The sequence below is a fragment of the Gadus chalcogrammus genome, chromosome 8 (assembly GCF_026213295.1).
Source record: "Gadus chalcogrammus isolate NIFS_2021 chromosome 8, NIFS_Gcha_1.0, whole genome shotgun sequence".
Classification (NCBI taxonomy): Eukaryota; Metazoa; Chordata; class Actinopteri; order Gadiformes; family Gadidae; genus Gadus; species Gadus chalcogrammus.
The window spans coordinates 3,843,809-3,862,011 of NC_079419.1; the positions used below are offsets into that span (position 1 = coordinate 3,843,809).

The following is an 18,203-nucleotide window of genomic DNA, read 5'->3' on the forward strand; positions in this document are numbered from 1 at the left end:
ACCCATTCCCCGTATACAACAAAGATAGCTAGGATAAGATGCTACACAATGCTAAGTATTATTTTTATGTGCCAGGACATAAAACATAGAATAAACATTAAACCACAAAGAGGTAGCCACAACAAACGCAAAAGGCATCTTGGACGTTTTCTCCTCACTGACAACGAAGGCTGTACTGGGATCACAGACCTCAGGATGAACCACACAAATATAACTTGACGTATCCATGTCCCAGTTCTACGGTGCTGGTGTAATATGAAACAGGACGACGTACAAACATGTCTTTAATACCTTTTTTTAATTACCAATACATCCAGAATACAATTCACGGTAACACTGACACTAGAATATATATTACACAGTACTTAAACCATCTATTCCCAAATATTTTCATATATTTTGACAGCACTATTCTGTGTTTAATATGTCATTAGTGGGCAACTCCCATCGTTAGTCTTTTCCTAATCGTTTTAAGTATGGAATACAAAAAATTATATTCGGAACTTAACATTACAGTGCTAAAAGTGCTTAAGAATAGACACACATTTATATAAAGGGTAGTTGTAACCTCTAAAAGAATTTAAAAAAAAGTGCTTCCACAAGCAGTACAACAAGTACCACATTTCCATCTTTGGGAGCCAAAACAAAAGAATGAAATGTCAATTGTACTCTTTGTTTCCTTGAACAGTAAATATATCACATCGTTGGCCTAAAGAGGCTAAAGCTTATATGTACGAGTCACTTAAAGCCCATACGAGGAGCGGTTTCCAGGATCGATAAGCTATAAAAACGACATTTCTCATGAGCTCAATTTGTCTTAGCCCCTCCCACTAGTAGAGAGGAGTGCATTATGCCACTAATGATGTCACAAGTGGACAGTATTTGAACGGCTCATGACTGATCAGCCAGCTCCTGTGGCCTGGAGGATCAATCAGCACCCAGGGCATCCAAAACATTTAGATTTGGAGATCAAGTTATTTTGACTCAAGCTGTTCCTAGGGACTTTAAGGACATCGCATTTCTATAAAAGTGAAGGCAATTCTGAAATTATCTAGATATATCAGATAAAGAGAGATACAGATACCAAAAACACTTAAGTCACAAATGCATATAAAAACATTGCATCAGGTTTGACAAACATCCACATTATATTGTTTATATTATCCTACTGCGTGCATTCACAGTAGGCCTAGTAGCCCTTATCCGGCCCCTATGAATCCCAAATGTGCGCATATGAATCATGGCCCGTTTCAAATGCAGAGCGCTCATTAAATCAATTCTGCCGGAATGTTAGTTTTCTCAATTCTCCTCCAGAGATTCACTGGGTCGGCTGTGGTGATACGAGGTGAGGCTCATCGATCACAAAGCCATTTCATTAACGTTGAATCCGTTCACCATGAAAGGTGGCACTTTGAGAAGACTCAATACGATCGCAACATTCTTCAACAGGAATGTAATCTGGTTCAAAACACAGATGAACCGGATCGAATCTAGATCCAACCCACACCATAACTGGTTGTGTCTGAACGAACCAGAGGCAGACCAATAACATACACCCCCGACATTACAGTATAAAACCTTACAGTATATAAAGGAAGGAGTGAGCTGTGCTTTCAGCGACTGATAGCACACTTCACCCCTTCCTCGGTCGAACATCCTACTAAACCTGGCGTAATCTGAGGCCCCGACATGATTAAAGGTTGAAATTCCTTCTGAACCCGATTCCCCTTACGCTCAATTCACCTTTCACGCAATTTTTCCTGACGAAAAACAATTTATTTATCGGGATACTTCATCTTTTGCGGACAAACAGCATAAAAATGTGCCTTTTTACAAAAAATGCTGGCGGATCCGAGTTCCTCTCGATCTACCCAGTCACTAGACAGCTCACAGTTCATGTCTACCAGAGGTGCCTTACGTTTAGTTATCGCTGGTTCAATATATAGTGAAGAATATATCAATATAAATCTTTCAGAATGGGATCAAGCAGTCACCTATTTTGGCAGACCGGGGTTCAACGAGTAAGTTCGAGCAGCATTAACAGCTGACTCTCGTCACCTTCTTAATGACAGGTCTGTTCCCCACCAGCTGTCATGGTGATTAGCCAAAAGAAGCTCAACCTACCAGCCTACTCAGTGGACTGCTCCAAAACTGGTAGGCTGATCCATCCGTTATTCAATTGGGTTGACATTTCCTACTTGTGACATCACTAAATTGATTAAGAAATAGCTTGTGGTCAAATTGGTGCCATTAATGATTGACACAGTATGTCACAATAAACTAGTTAACTAGCTGGATATCACCCCCATGATAACATTTTCTTGGTTTCATCAGGCTGGCAGAAACCTGTAGGGTTGGGGTTTGAATCCTACAGGGCAGAACACGCATCTCTGAAGGCACTGTCCCCTCAATGTTCTTCCAGCCGATGGAGGACTTAATGTGGACAGGTGTTGTCCGCAGGTATGTTTGTCCTTGGAACCTATTCTGAGGCATTAACCCCCGCCCTCCTGGGACACCAGGAGGGGTAAATTAAACGCCCTAGATTATTTTAGAACTAGAGACGCCCTGGCCTGAATGTTAGGACACATTTCATTTTAAAAAGTCTCCTTTTAGGAGAAATATATATATATATAGAGAGTTATTGCTGTCTATTCAGATTGGCAAGAGTCTTTTCCAATCATCCACAATGCAGTCTAGGGAATCCTATTGGCTATCGTGAACAAAGGCACTTAGAAAGCTGAAGAGTTTTGTTACAAAACATAATATACAAAAACAAACAATATCTCACCATTGGATATAGTTGTTGTTAGCGAGAGCTTGTAAAAAAGTCAAGCTCATTTATTACCGTTTTCAGAGAGCTACTTGCGGAAAACTGCTATTTCTGATAACAGTCCCAATTTTAGGCACAGGAATGATGTTTATTTTATTTTGGAACAAAACTCCTCATTCCTAGTTTTCACAGGAAAAATATGGCACGTTAACCTTAGACAGGTAATGTTTACAGGTAGTTGAAGTTACATGGGTACTGGCTCTCTCAGCCAATACTGAACACTAAGTAGAAAATAGTTAGAAGTAACTATTCAATGCTGCTCTTCATCAACATCTGGACCTGATTCTGTTTACGTTTTTCTTTCATTCAGGGCAATATTATCCTGAAAGAATTGGTCACTTTGAAAAGCCCCCAAAAAGGCCAAGCTAATCTACAAATAGAATATAATGTACGACTTTTAAAAAGTACAGTAAAAAAAGAGTTACATCATCTTATCTGAAGCACTGCGAGCTCTGCAGGTTCTGGTGACTTTTTGTTATCGAGTGAGACTAGCGAGGTCAAAGTTTAACAAACTAATAATCTCAAATTTGAGTCAATTGTCAGCCATATTTGAAGAACAGCCTTTTGTTTATAAGGCCCCTATTTTAGGGGCAACAATCTTTATATTTATTTTTTAATAAATATGTTTTAATTCATAGATAACCATCTGAAGTCCTTACGGAGCTCGCCGTCATTCTTTTAGGTGCAACTCACATGCAGATAATTCATTCAAACATATAATAAAATACTCTAAATCTTGTACCTCCCACATTAACTCCTATCCCAGTTTTTACTTGAATGCTCCATAGATAGTTGCATCAATGTGTGTGTATGTGCATTTGAGTATGTGTGTGTGTTCCAGGAAACCGGGGGGGGGGGGGGGCGGTTGCCGTGGACGACGCCCGTGTCTACTCATTCTTCGACGTGATATCCTGTGAAATCATAAAATCAAAAAGTTATGAAGTGATGATTGGCTTTGATCAAATTAAAGTGGCACAATCTACCCATCATGCATCTGTGGGGACACTCCCATCTGTGATGTCACTAATGGGTAGCCTTTGCAACATCACCCCTGGTGGTAAATCAACTGCAGTGGCCACTCAACGCTCTTTACAATATCGCCTAACTTTCACCCATTCATGCGCACACTCACACACTCACACTGGTGGTAGAATATGGGGTCCTTTAAGTACTGTATGCTGACTCACCTCCGTCTTGGCTGTCCTCCATCCACCCATCGGTCCCGTCTTACTGAAGACTAGAAGAAGAGGGGCGCCGTTAGCTTCCAGACTTAGCATGGTGGCTGATTCACACAAAGTGTGAATCACACAATGTTTCAACACTGAAGCTACCCAGTACAACCCCAGTCCACCAGTCTTCTACTGGTGGACCCTGGGAGAAGCCCAGTACAACCACAACAGAGAGGTATCATTAAAGGAAAACCTTGTTCTACTTACGCATGAAGGCCAGGACGGTGATGAGCGCAGCAGATGCTGCTGCCCACAGCAGCGACCTGCGGGGCAGAAAGTCGTGCTGATCAGTGTCCGATCGAAGTATTGATTATCAGACCATGAGGAGCTCCATGCAGAACGACTGGCGTTCAAATACTGGTGGCTAACTGTTGGTTCTACCTTCATCGAGAGAAAGCCTTACCAGGAGAGGAGGGAGGCACAGATGAAGAAGGTGAAGAGGAAGCTGAGCAAGGACTTCATCGTCGATGAACCTGAAGCATACACACACACACACACACACACACACACACACACAAAGGTCGGCTTCCAGTACACCCTTCTGTCTATATATCAGTCTCTCCGTCTCTATCGTTCAGAATGTCTCTATAGCTCTGTCTGTGTCTCTTTATCTCTATATGTCTCTCTATATATTTTTATATCTCTCTCTATTTCCCTCTCTGTCTGTCCGTCCGTCTGTCTGTCTGTCTCACTCACCTGTCTGTCTGTCTGTCTGTCTGTCTGTCTGTCTGTCTGTCTGTCTGTCTGTCTGTCTGTCTGTCTGTCTGTCTGTCTGTCTGTCTGTCTGTCTGTCTGTCTGTCTCACTCACCTGTCTGTCTTTCTGGTGAGGAACAGCAGCTGTTACTGTGAAAGACCAGAGGGGTAGGCGGGACTTCGGAAAGGCCACCCAGTGATTGGGTGAACTGCTCATGTGAGTGACAGGTCTCAGTGCAGATCTCCTCCTGGAAGAGGATCCGGGGGGGAGGGGCCTCCTTCTGTGGTGGGGAGATGATCTCGCTGGGGTCTGGAAGGGAGGCAACAAATAACCAGACATTTTTATGTGAAATTTAACATCATACTATGTTGCTTACAGTAAAATACACTAAATTTGAAACTGTGGTTTTGGATAGACATAACTTGATCAAAATGATATTGGTGGATTAAACTTCATGCTATGGTGCTTACATTAAATACACTGCGTTAAAACTTTTAAATTGTGGGAATTTAACATACTTATGCTTACAGTAAAATACAATGAGTTAAAACTGTGGTTTTGGACCTACATTTCTCGTGGAATTGAACCCTGACTACTTTCGCCCGCCAGGTCTTTTTGACCTCCGTTTTGTGCTGTAGTGACACCAAGTCGCCACTAGGTGGTGCACTTCACTACACTGCTGCTAGAGTCTGACGTCGACTGACTTTTGACAGGCATTCGACAAATCAAAAAACAAGATTATCTACCTAGACTGTTCAAGTGTTTTTTTATTAACAAGTATAATTAACATGCTTGCAATTATGCTTACAGTAAAATAACCTCTCTTAAAAACGTTGGATGCAGCCAGACATAATTTTACACTATTGTGTAATTCTATATGAATAAAAAAAGTTGATCTTGTAAACCTTTTTCACTTTACCTATAGTCAGAGTCATTAACAGACAAGAAGCTTACAGCACTACAGCACTAAAGTCATCAGGTTCATTTAAATTAAAGCAAGCGGCATTAGCTAGCGGTGTGTCCCATGCCGTGTCTGAAATCGCGCACTTCTACACTTACACTTACTTTTTTGAGTGCACTTTGCGCGAAAACGGAGAGTGTGCCAAAACGCAGTGCACTGGAAGTACCTCGGTGGCGCACTCAAAAACAATCTAAAACTTGTTGGGCGAATTACGGAAATGATCAAGCAGAAAAAAAAATACCACAGAAGAAGAACCGTCAAACTGCAAACTAATTTCCGGTATAGGTGCGCGAAGGCTGTTTTGACAGCGCACTCTAGAAATGAGAGCACTGCGCCTATAAGTAAGTGTACTGTAGGGATAATGAAGTGCACTCAATGTAAGTGCGCGATTTCAGACACAGCACCAGCCTTGTTAGCTTGCAGCGTTAGCTAGTGGTGTTAACTAGCTAGCGGCACTCCTCACCGTAGGTAAAACTGAAGGTGCTCTCAGGTTCTGGCGTGCTGAGCTCCATCCGGGTCGGTTCGTCGGCGTCGGCGTCGGCGTCGGCGCTTGTGAACACGCCCCCGAACACCTTCTCGTCGAGCCACGTCTGACACGTCTCCGTCACGCCGCTGAGCAGGCTAGCTAGCGAGCGCCGGGAGCGCCGCTTACGCCGGAACACTCTAGAGAGAGACAAGGGAAGGCCGGTTATTGGTACAGCACTGGCACATTTTACATTATAGGCCTACATTGATTTAGCAGACACTTTTATCCAAGGCGACTTACAATAAATACATTTGTCCGGAGAAAGAGAAACAGCAATATATCAGGGTCGGTACAGTAAGGATGTTCATAGAACCAAGTGCCGAGCACTAACAATCGCTAGGATAACCGATTCCCCGTATACAACAAAGATAGCTAGGGGAAGATGCTTCACAATGCGTTTAGAACGTAAGAAAGTCGACTCTGAGAGGGGGAGCACGAAGAGTTATCTCCACTACTTATTTAAAAATAATACATTTGATATTCATTGAAGGCAACACACATTAAACTGCCAGTTGGTACCAGATCCTTTAATTCCTGGCTACCACGACAAAGAAATATACAAATAGGGGAACAAATAGGTGTTTAGATTTGACCGTAATTGCCAGTAGAGATGGCAAAGGGTGTCTGAAATGCCCCAATCATAAATCAAGTCGTTGATTGAAACCAGATCTTTCTTATTAACACAACTGGTTTCAAATAGTCAAGTATTTCCAACATATGTGTTGCATTTAATGACAACAGCTTGGCAAACCTGATGCTGAGGAACTTAAAAATGTAAACAATGCGTCTCCTAGCAACACAAGCCGATGACACAACCCACTGGCTCCCGAAACACACACACACACACAGACACACAAACACGCACACACACACACACTAACAGGTTAGTGGGCCTCCAGGGGGCGGTGACCTCATCAGCGCGCTCCGTCAGATGTCGTCCGACGGAGCGCTTTACCAGGTGTTTACAGAGTTACCTAACCCGCTGCACAACACTACGGCGTCTGTCCCCCGGGCTTCGTGACATGAAGTAATCTGTGCGTCAGTGTGGCGCCCAGCCTGCTCATAACATATTTAACGCGAGGAAATCTTCTACTGGTTTCCACCAGTAGAAGACTGTGGTTGTACCGGGAAGCTCCCAGAGTCCACCAGTAGAAGACTGTGGTTGTGCTGAGTGCTACTGGGCACTGGGTCCGTATTGGGACGGGGGCCGGCTAGGTTCCTCACCTGACCAGGTTCTCCTTGTAGGACACGTTGGTCTTGGTAGGGGTGAGGGAGATATTGCCCTGGTCGTCCCAGACCACGCTGTCCTCCCCCAGGACGTAGTAGCCGTTGGTGAGCAGGCGGCGGGAGCGGCGGCAGGAGCAGGGGGAGCCCCCCGCCGGGTTGGAGGAGTAGCAGGAGTAGGAGGAGTCGTCGGAGAGGAGCGACAGGTCCAGGCTGCAGGGGGGAGCAGGCGGAGCCTCGTTAGGTGGGGGGGGCTCCACGTCGATGTGTTCGCTGTAGGGTGTGTTCTATGTGTGCGTGTGCTTGCGTGTGTGTGTGTGCAGGAAGAAGAACAACACTGTACCTCTGAAATGATTGGTCGGCCTGCGAGGGCCGCTGTTTGATTGGAGAACCTGGAGGAGAAGAGAGTTGGCGAGAAGAGTTCACCAGGAAGTAAACAAGAGTTCACCAGGAAGTAAACAAGAGTTCACCAGGAAGTAAACAAGAGTTCAACATTAAGTACTCCTAATAAAATCGTCTGATATCGATCGGGCTCTAGTGTGTGTGTGTGTGTGTGTGTGTGTGTGTGTGTGTGTGTGTGTGTGTGTGTGTGTGTGTGTGTTGGCTCTGGTGTGTGTTGGTCGTACTGGTGATCGTCTGATATCGATCGGGCTCTAGTGTGTGTGTGTGTGTGTGTGTGTGTGTGTGTGTGTGTGTGTGTGTGTGTGTGTGTGTGTGTGTGTGTGTGTGTGTGTGTGTGTGTGTGTGTTGGCTCTGGTGTGTGTTGGTCGTACTGGTGACGGCCCTGGAGAAGAACAGAGCCATGGCGTTCGAGAGCGGGTGACGAAGGGGAGGAGGACCACTTCTTCTTCTTCTTCTCTGTCTGCAGAGGAGGAGAAACAAACAACATTAGAGACGTCCAGACTCCCAGCCAGAGAATAAGAAAAGGTGACTGCTAAAGCAGCTGCTGCTGGAACTCCAAACACCAAGAAGGCTTCCAAACGCTAGCTAGCTAGCTTGTTGCTACGGAGCTGTGGCTGGAACCCCGGCAACAGTAAGGCTTCCAACCGTTTAGCTAGAAAGTAACACCTTCACACTCCGAATACCAGACATATACATTGTATGTTGTGTCACGTGTCAGTATGTAGCGAGAGAGAAAAGAGAGAGAGAGAGAGAGAGAGAGAGAGAGAGAGAGAGAGAGAGAGAGAGAGAGAGAGAGAGAGAGAGAGAGAGAGAGAATCTTTTGTATACAACGTCTCGATCAAAGTGCCAACATAGTTGTTTCTTCTGTGTCCTCTTTCCTAACCTACCAGATTAGCCCCTGTGTTGACAGCCTTAGAGTGGTCTGCTTCCCACTGAACCAGTCCAGCCACCAGAAGCTAACTGGTAAGGCTGGAAGAGACACAGAGGCCCAACTTATTCCTACTGAAGAGAAAAGGTTTGGTGTATTTTATATCCACATGCTGTCATGGCAATGGATCCATAAATCCCTCTGGGGCTCAACTAATAACCTATTTTATTGTATTCTTTTATGATCATAAAAACGGTAAACTCTGTGTAACTGGAGCCAGAGTTTTCTAACGGGCGCGATGGGAAAGATCCTGGGGAGAAAATTCCGGAGAGGGAAGGAAAACAAGCGTGATGTCAGACGTCCTGTTAACCCCGTCCTGCCCTGGACACTTCACACACTATGGATCAATGTTTCATATGTTATAACAACGTTCATATAACATTCATTTATAAAGCCATGGTAGGACTGTCGTCCAACAGTCTGCCGTCTGACTGTTCAAACACATGTCAAGCCAAAGACCCGACAGCCTTTGCTATGTAGACGTGTCTGTGTGCGTGATTGCGTGTGTGTCAGAGGGCGTGTGCATGTGTGTCACTGTCAGTGTCAGTGTGTGTGTGTGGGGGGGTGCATGTGTGTGTGTGTGTGTGTGTCGAGGGACTAAAACAGAGACTTCAGTGTTTGGAGAGGACGTTTGTCTCCCTTTGTCCCGCTTTCTCGCCCTCCCCTCCCCTCCCCTCCCTCTCCCCCTCTCTCCCCTCCCTCTCAAATGTTTTCATTTGAATTGCAACTTCATCCATAACCCCTCCGACCACGGACACACACACACACACACACACACACACACACACACACACACACACACACACACACACACACACACACACACACACAGGTCAGCCTAAGTACTGTACTGTACTCTGCCTCTCACACACCAGCAGCATTGATGGGGGCATTGCCATGCCAACAAGGCCCATCATATCAAACGCTGGTATGCGTGTGTGTGTGTGTGTGTGTGTGTGTGTGTGTGTGTGTGTGTGTGTGTGTGTGTGTGTGTGTGTCTACGGCCTTCGGGGCCCCAACTCAGAATAGAACAGATGATGATAACGAAAAAAACGACCGAGCATGTGACTCTTCAGAGGAGATGACCTCATAACATGACCGACACAACCAGAATGTTCCAAGAGTCAAAGCCTTACTTTTGGATTTAAAACAATATTATAATGGTTTATACAGATTGGTTTATTATTGAAGTCACTGATTGTGATTGATCACGTGACACACTGGTCACAATGTGCTGTAGTTTGAGAAACATGCTGTGGCTTGTTCTCAGACTCACTAGAAACAAGTCGCAAACCTCACAATCGTGCCAGGTTCCTGCGGAAGTAACCGAGACGTCATGCTTTATCTTCTCTCTGCAGCCTTTAGCTGAGGAACTGTGGTTACAACTGGATAACACAGAATGTGATCCAATATATGTACATTTGAATGTAGCATCGGCCCTACCCCTATAATATAGCTAATATTTAGATAGTGAAAGATACGGTCCTATAAATCCTGAAATCTATAGGAAAAATATTCATGCATTTATGATGCATCATAATAAATAAAAGCCACTGGACAAATATTAGGAATGATTTAAATAAAACAAAACATGCAATGAGGATTTGCGTTAACTGGGGGTGTTTGTGATAGCCTTTCTCGACACCATCCTAGCATACGGCAGGTGATGATGTTGGAGGAAGACGCGCTGCAGGAAGAGGGGCGCGGGGCAAACCATTCGTCTGCACCCCCATCTCCCCGCTGTCATCACCCCAAACCATTCCTCTCCATCTCCATCTCACCGGTACCCCGAAATATCAGAACTATATCCTGCATATACCACAGCGTCTACATCCACCAGCAACATGGATGGGACCAATCCTAATCAATTAAAATACCACATCACACGCACCAAAGTGAGTGCAATGGACTGTTCCACTCTGCACGCAAATACAAGACAATGCCCCGACGCTGAAGTAACTGTAAAGTGAAAATGAACCATTTTATACATTTGAAACTTCACAAACAAAACCACTAGTCGACATTCACCCAATAAAAAATCCACGCCCCCAAACTATGCATTGTATTCCACGCCTTAAAATAACAATCTGCGCTTAATCTACAGATCCTTATAAAACCAAGCAGAAGGAGAGGAAGCTCTGAGCGCCTCACCGTCACCGCGTCGCCCTCTCCGAGTCTCCGGGAAACCAAAGCTCCGACTTTTTATAAACTCGATGTACTTTAACGGTAGGTCCTTCCTCTGATGTAGGCTGCTTTGTGTTTTGACAGATCAGGGGAACAGAGGACTCGATGTGCTCGATGTGCCCGACAGCCCCGCCCACAAGGGAAATACCAGAGCCAGGGTGGGCGGGGCCGAGATACCCTGCTCGACCACCAGACCCGGGGTGCCCGGAGACCCCGCTGCACCTCGTCACGTGGTGCAGGGGCCACAGCTGAGAGCTGACGTCATACACTCGATTAGTTTCGTTATATTGTTGACGAAAGTCAATGTCCGCGATAGATTCCGGGCTGGTGTCTCAGTCTTATCAGGGAGGGTGGACTGGACTTTAAAAGTTTAACTCACTAAAATCCCTACTTAACCGTTGGAAAGCCTGACATCTGCCGGCCACATATTTACATTCATGCACCAGCCGTGTTTTTCAACTGAACACACATTAACGCTTCATGTTGTACAACCTTTTATTAGGTATCAAAATAAGTGTAATATTATAAAAACACCTTAATATAAAAAGAACAGGAAAAAAATAAATAAAATAAAATATATATATATGCTCCTATTCACACACCGACATCCGTCATGACTCATGTCTGAAGATAAGAAAAACTAATTGAGACCAACAGGGTAAGAACGGTTTCTTACCCTGTTTACAAACAACAGCGGCCATTTTGAGAAACTTGTATTTAGGATAATCAAGTTTTTCCACCGTCCGTTACACGACTTTGGGCCAAAAGCGGACCGATAAACAAACACTTCTGTACAAACAAACAGAAAACGAACAACCATGAGGGAAACAAAGATCTGATTCTGGCCAGTTGGCTGTTTTCAGCTGTGGGGTGGAGGAGGTGAGCTATAGGGCTGTAGGGTGGAGGAGGTGAGCTATAGGGCTTTAGGGTGGAGGAGGTGAGCCGTAGGGCTGCAGGCTGTAGGGTGGAGGAGGTGGAGGTCCTCAGCTCGAGGGTGGAGGAGGTGGAGGACGTCAGCCATAGGGCTGCAGGCTGTAGGGTGCAGGTCTGTAGGGTGGAGGAGGTGGAGGTCGTCTGTAGGTTGGAGGAGGTGGAGGTCATCAGCCATAGGGCTGCAGGCTGTAGGGTGTAGGGTGTAGGTGACGGTCGTCTGTAGGGTGGAGGTCGTCAGCTGTAGGGCTGCAGGCTGTAGGGTGGAGGAGATGGAGGTCGTCTGTAGGGTGGAGGAGGTGGACGTCGTCTGTAGGCTGGAGGAGGTGGAGGTCTCAGCCATAGGGCTGCAGGCTGTAGGGTGGAGGTCGTCTGTAGGGTGGAGGTCGTCTGTAGGGTGGAGGAGGTGGAGGTCCTCAGCCGTAGGACTGCAGGCTGTAGGGTGGAGGTCTGTAGGGTGGAGGAGGTGGAGGTCCTCAGCCGTAGGGCTGCAGGCTGTAGGGTGGAGGTCGTCTGTAGGGTGGAGGGTGGAGGTCGTCTGTAGGGTGGAGGAGGTGGAGGTCCTCAGCCGTAGGGCTGCAGGCTGTAGGGTGTAGGTCTGTAGGGTGGAGGAGGTGGAGGTCGTCTGTAGGGTGGAGGAGGTGGAGGTCTCAGCCGTAGGGCTGCAGGCCGGCCTCCGGCGGGGCGGTGGCGTGCATGTCGCGGGTCATGTTGTTCTTCTCCCTCAGCTTGGCCTGCAGCAGCGTGTGCTCCACCACGCCGATGCGGACGTCCATCTGCACCACCTCCTGACGGAGCTTGGTCAGACTCTGCTTGATCTTCACCACCGGAGCTGGACAACACAGCAGGGAGGAAGGGGTTAGCCGGAGACGAGGGGGGGGGGGGGGGGGGGGGGGGGGGGGGGACGAGACCCGGGTCGCGGGGGTCGTGGAGGTTCTGTTGCCCGCGGCGACCGGGGTCAACACAGTGACTAGTGAGACTCGTTACCAGCCTAGTAAGGCTAGTTAGGCGCAGCCCTGCGGTCATTTTGCCTGTTTCCACCAGGGCCTGAGGAAGGATGTGTGTGTCTGAGGGGGGAGGTTCTGCTCTGGTCAGAACGGGCCGAGACACTGACCTCCGTCAGACATGCTGCTGCCCTTCTCCTCCATCTCCTGCTTCACCTCCTCCAACTCCTCGCTGACCTGCACACGCACACACACACACACACACACACACACACACACACACACACACACACACACACACACACACACACACACACACACACACACACACACACACACACCAGACAGACAGACAGACAGACAGACAGACAGACAGACACATCAATAATAAACTCACCATTTGTCCTGCAGCTGGTTTACAACAGGTGGTGTCCTGTAGTGTGGTGTCCTGCAGGTGGTGTCCTGTAGTGTGGTGTCCTGTAGTGTGGTGGTGTCCTGTAGTGTGGTGTCCTGCAGTGTGGTGTAGTGGGGGTGGTGTCCTGTAGTGGGGTGGTGTCCTGTAGTGTGGTGTCCTGTACTGTGGTGTAGTGGGGTTGGTGTCCTGTAGTGTGGTGGTGTCCTGTAGTGTGGTGGTGTCCTGTAGTGTGGAGTCCTGTAGTGTGGTGGTGTCCTGTAGTGTGGTGTCCTGTAGTGTGGTGGTGTCCTGTAGTGTGGTGGTGTCCTGTAGTGTGGTGGTGTCCTGCAGTGTGGTGTCCTGTAGTGCGGGTGGTGTCCCGGAGTGTGGTGTCCTGTAGTGCGGGTGGTAGGGGTGTGCCAAATAATCGTCATGACGATGCATCGCGATTCTAATTCTCACGATCTACTGCATCGATTGTTGACGCCAAGAATCGATTATTAATTAAAAAAAATGAATAATTAAAAAAAATATATATATATATATATATATATTTTTTTTTTAATATAGTTTTATAAAGCCTATTCACTTTTTGTGGCATCAGTTTGTCCTCTTATGTTTATGAAATGATATTGTTGTTATAATGGCAGCTACTTCCAAAAGGGGAAATGTTTGAATGTTTTCATTTCATTGGTTTAAAGGACCACTGAGGCCATGTAAACGGCACTGATTATCCTTATTTTGTTATTTTAAGTTTTATAGATCCTTAGCACTTCTTGTCAGTGTATCCAGTAATAGTCGTTTCAATAAATACAGCTATGTATGAATTGAGTTGCTTTGAGTTATCAATTGAACACACTATCCAGATCATACACAGCCAGTCAGCCACTGGTAATGGCTTCATTTTTTTTTAACAGTGTTCAGTGAAAATTCGCAATGCATCGCAATGCATCGCAATAATTCAAGTATCGCGATGCATCGTGATAGAATCGCATCGTGGCATGTGAATCGTGATACGAATCGAATCGTGACTTCTTTGGCAATACCCACCCCTAGCGGGTGGTGTCCTGTATTGTGGTTTCCTTTGGGTCTCACCTCTGCCAGCTGTCGGCTCTTCTCTGTGACTCCTCCACTGGCCTGCTGGTACAACTCCCTGGCCTGGAGAGAGATCCACAACATGCACTCTTCACACGTGCGCCAAATGACATCTGGTACTGGTGCATAGCTAGTTTGGTGACCGCCTGAGTAACTGGTCACCTGGCTTACTGGTTACCTTACTAGCTGGTTACCTAGCTGCCCACCTGGCTAGCTGGTCACCTGGCTAGCTGCACACCTGGCTGGCAGCCTACCTCACTAACTGGTAACCTAGCTAGCTGGTTACCTGGCTGAGCTGGGCCTGGGCGGCGCGGTAGTCCCCGATCAGGTGCTCCAGCTGGGTGTTGATGTACTTCTCTCTGCTGTTCACCTTCTCCAGGGTCTTCCCCAGGTCCTCCTGCAGCTTGTTCAGGTATCCCTACACACGCGCAGACGCACACGCACACACACACACACACACACACACACACACACACACACACACACACACACACACACACACACACACACACACACACACACACACACACACACACACACACACACACACACACACACACACACACACACAAGGGGTTGAGTGACAGTCAGGAGACTAAAGGAAACCTTGCTTTTCAGTTCCACATGTAACTCACTGATGGGTCCATCGGGTGGCGCCAGAGACGCTATTAAAAATAAGGAGCAGGTTTCTGACGCCGGCTTGCAGTTGCACTAGCTGTAATGACCTTGGTGCTAAAGAGCGTCTGTGTTGTGCGTGGTATGGTTGCAAAGGAGGAGTGATTCATTTGGATTTACAGAGCGTTTCCTTTTGTGTGTGATGGTCACAACTGAACCGCAAATCTCCTGGATCCGTAGTCTTTTATTCTTATTGTAACCCGTTCAAAGAGTGAACACGACAACACACCCTCCCTCCGACCACTGGAGCGTGTCGTTCAGAACATAAGCGTTTAGCCGTGTGTGATCCTCCACTGGCCAACGGGGGGAGCCGTACTTCACCAACACACCGGTGGGTCAGGAAGACGCCTGAGGACCGTCGGAATCATGCAGGAGCACGAGACTCTCCCTGGGGGGCCCTAACCATAACCCCTGGGGAGGGGGTCTCCCGGGGTCAGGAGGTCACGACCCACCTTGGTCTCCTTCAGCGAGGCTGTGATGCCGTCCCGGTGCTGATGCATCTGGTCCAGGTGGATCCTCCAGTCCTACACACACAGACACACGCACACACACACAGACACAAATTAATATATATACACACACACACAAATTAATATATATACACACACACACACACACACACTGTATATATATATACACATTTACATTTGTCTACTGCTGATCCCATGGCTGTAGTTGAAGAGTCACGATCAGGTGGTTTATGAGGACCGCGGGGGGGGTACGTGACAGATGGGGGGGGGGGGTACCTTGTTGTCGGGGCGGATGGTGACCTTGAGCTGGGGCAGGACCCGCTCCACCTCCAGGGCCCACTCGGCTGCGTCCACACTGGCCTCCAGGATGGCCTCGGGCTTAGAGGACAGGTCCACCTCCTGGAGCGCCAGCGCACACACACACACACACACACACACACACACACACACACACACACACACACACACACACACACACACACACACACACACACACACACACACACACACACACACACACACACACACACACACACACGTTATAGAGACTAACTCGGATCGCTCAGTCGGCCTCTCTGGGCTTTCAATTCAAAACATTAGATACAAATACAGTACATATCCCTCGAGTCCCTCCCTATGTAGATTAACTTTTTGATTTAAAATATATAAAAATATTATATGTTAGCTAGAGTCCGGTCGGGTCTTGTGGGGAACTCACGCTGTGATTGGTCCGTGACTTGAGCGCGTCTAAGTCCATCACATGCTCCTCCTCCTCGTCAGGCTCCTCCTGATACAGAGACAACAGACATGGGTCAGCTCCCAGCAGTTAGGGTCAGCTCCCAGCAGTTAGGGTTAGAGGCAGGGGTTAGGGTTAGAGGCAGGGTTAGGGTTAGAGGCAGGGTTAGGTTCAGAGGCAGGGTTAGGGTCATACGTAGAGGTAGGGTGAGGTTTAGAGGTAGGGTTCAGAGGTTAGCATCAGAGGCAGGGTTAGGGTCATACGTAGAGGTAGGGTGAGGTTTAGAGGCAGGGTTCAGAGGTTAGGGTTAGAGGCCGGGTTAGGGGTAGGTTAAGAGGTAGGGTGAGGTTTAGAGGCAGGGTTCAGAGGTTAGCCTCAGAGGCAGGGTGGAGGCATGAGGAGGACGTACTATCATCTCCTCCTCCACTTTGCTAAGGGTGAGCTCTGCATCGTCCTCGATGACGGCCTCCTCCTCAGCTGCCTCTGTGGGGTAGCTCGGTCTGGGCAGAGGAAACAGCGCTGTTTACCTATTATGGTCTGCGCGGTATTTGGTAGTGTTGCATTGGCATGCGTACTAGGAGTCTGTGTCCTCTGGTTGGTGTAGTTTAACTTTGAGTATAGTTGAGCGGGGTAATGTATGCGAGTGTCTAATGCTTTGTATGGTAGTATCCATGTTGTACGGTATGATACGTTTCATGTTTTTGTGTGGTGTTCCTCCATGTACAATGGTGTGTGTATCGGTGTGTCAGGGTGGACCGAGGTTCTGGTACGGGGGGGGGGGGGGGGGGTGCCAGACCTTTTGAAGCTGAAGCCCCTCTTCTTCAGGGCCTGCTCGGCCAGGCGGTCCAACACGAAGCACACCTGTTCCCCACAGCCAGCCTTCAGCTTGTTGGGGGGGAAGTCAACCTTCACCCCCTAGACACACACACACAGTCACACACAGACGCAGACGCACACACACACACACACACACACAATTTACAACCCCGTGTCTCCATGACCTATGAATACGTTTCGACTATACAGTGGAAATATATCGCTTGAACAGAACAGAATACAAAACGGCGGCGGCGGCGGCGGGGGGCGGGGCTTACGAAGGCGCGCAGCTCGGCCAGGATGTTGGACACGGTGGCGTAGGGCTCGTCGTCGTCCCGGGGCGCGGGGAACGGGCGGCCCGCCACGTTGATCAGCCACGACGCGATGGCCGTGAACAGGAAGAACTGCTCGCCCGGGTTGGACGCTACGTACGGGCTGGACACGAAGTAGTGCCTACAAGAACAAGATGGACGACGTCAGGGGTGACGTCGAACCTTTGGGTTTGTTCAAGGTGACAGGATTCCAACAATTCTAAACAGACTGCATTTATACGCGGCAGTAGCTCAGGAGGTAGAGCGGGTTGGCTGGTAACCTGAAGGTTGTTGGTTCGATCCCCGGCTCCTCCTAGCCGAGTGTCGAGGTGTCCTTCAGCAAGGCACCTCACCCTGACTGTTAGCTCCCGACGAGCTGGCTGTCGCCTTGCATGGTTGACTCCGCCGTCGGTGTGTGAATGTGTGCGTGAATGGTGAATGTGAGGCAATATTGTAAAGCGCTTTGGGTGGCCAATGGTTAGAAAAGCGCTGTATAAATGCAGTCCATTTACATTTATTTATACAGCGCTTTCCTAACCAGTGGCCACTCAAAGCGCTTTACAATAATTCCGAGGGTTAGAAAACATTCACCGATTCATTCACACATTCTCACACCGACGGCACGGAGTCAGCCAAGGGACACTTCGACGCTCCGCTAGGAGGACCCAGGGATAGCACTAGTAACTTTCCGGATACCAGCCGACCCCATCTATCTCCTGAGCCACATATGTCGACCCCATTTTGATGGTGGTTGAGCCTTGAAGATGAGACCAGAAATAGAAGTACGATGTAGATGTACCATGGTAAACGTCCTTTACGAAACTACATTATTAATAATGATGAGAAAGGTTGA

At 47.8% G+C, this 18,203-nt stretch overlaps 2 protein-coding genes across 3 annotated transcripts in view; both read right to left on the reverse strand.

The window, feature by feature from the left end:
• Positions 1-988: 988 nt before the first annotated feature.
• tmem71 (transmembrane protein 71) lies at positions 989-11,139 on the reverse strand. 2 transcript variants are annotated; one of them, XM_056596036.1, is made up of 10 exons: positions 10,947-11,138; positions 8,239-8,327; positions 7,809-7,857; positions 7,466-7,678; positions 6,179-6,378; positions 4,869-5,063; positions 4,463-4,532; positions 4,267-4,322; positions 4,018-4,067; positions 989-3,741 (listed from the first exon to the last, which is right to left on the reverse strand). In XM_056596036.1, the coding sequence occupies exons 2-10, from the start codon at positions 8,267-8,269 to the stop codon at positions 3,718-3,720; spliced, it is 888 nt and encodes a 295-aa protein (XP_056452011.1). In that variant the 5' UTR covers positions 8,270-8,327; positions 10,947-11,138; the 3' UTR covers positions 989-3,717. The 2 variants fall into 2 exon arrangements, with proteins under 2 accessions (XP_056452011.1, XP_056452010.1); XM_056596035.1 differs by lacking the exon at positions 989-3,741 and having other exon boundaries at positions 3,748-4,067; positions 10,947-11,139.
• Positions 11,140-12,419: 1,280 nt separating this feature from the next.
• ift57 (intraflagellar transport 57 homolog (Chlamydomonas)) overlaps positions 12,420-18,203 on the reverse strand; it is a 6,818-nt gene continuing 1,034 nt past the window's right edge. The window contains exons 2-11 of the mRNA XM_056596787.1: positions 17,318-17,492; positions 17,020-17,138; positions 16,633-16,723; positions 16,206-16,274; positions 15,764-15,886; positions 15,470-15,541; positions 14,629-14,760; positions 14,343-14,405; positions 13,024-13,090; positions 12,420-12,741 (exon numbers count right to left, since the gene is read on the reverse strand). Coding sequence (XP_056452762.1) covers positions 12,560-12,741; positions 13,024-13,090; positions 14,343-14,405; positions 14,629-14,760; positions 15,470-15,541; positions 15,764-15,886; positions 16,206-16,274; positions 16,633-16,723; positions 17,020-17,138; positions 17,318-17,492 — 1,093 coding nt within the window. The 3' untranslated portion in view covers positions 12,420-12,559. The remainder of the gene's footprint in view (positions 12,742-13,023; positions 13,091-14,342; positions 14,406-14,628; positions 14,761-15,469; positions 15,542-15,763; positions 15,887-16,205; positions 16,275-16,632; positions 16,724-17,019; positions 17,139-17,317; positions 17,493-18,203) is intronic.

Bases quoted from the DNA above. Each gene is read 5' to 3' on its own strand.
- tmem71 (XM_056596035.1), bottom strand. From the start codon at position 8,269: ATGGCTCTGTTCTTCTCCAGGGCCGTCACCA. The intron at 5,064-6,178 runs GTGAGGAGTGCC...CCTCCCTTCCAG, and splicing joins CACCTTCAGTTTTACCTACG to ACCCCAGCGAGATCATCTCC. The intron at 4,068-4,266 runs GTAAGTAGAACA...CTCTTCTTCTAG, and splicing joins CACCGTCCTGGCCTTCATGC to TCTTCAGTAAGACGGGACCG.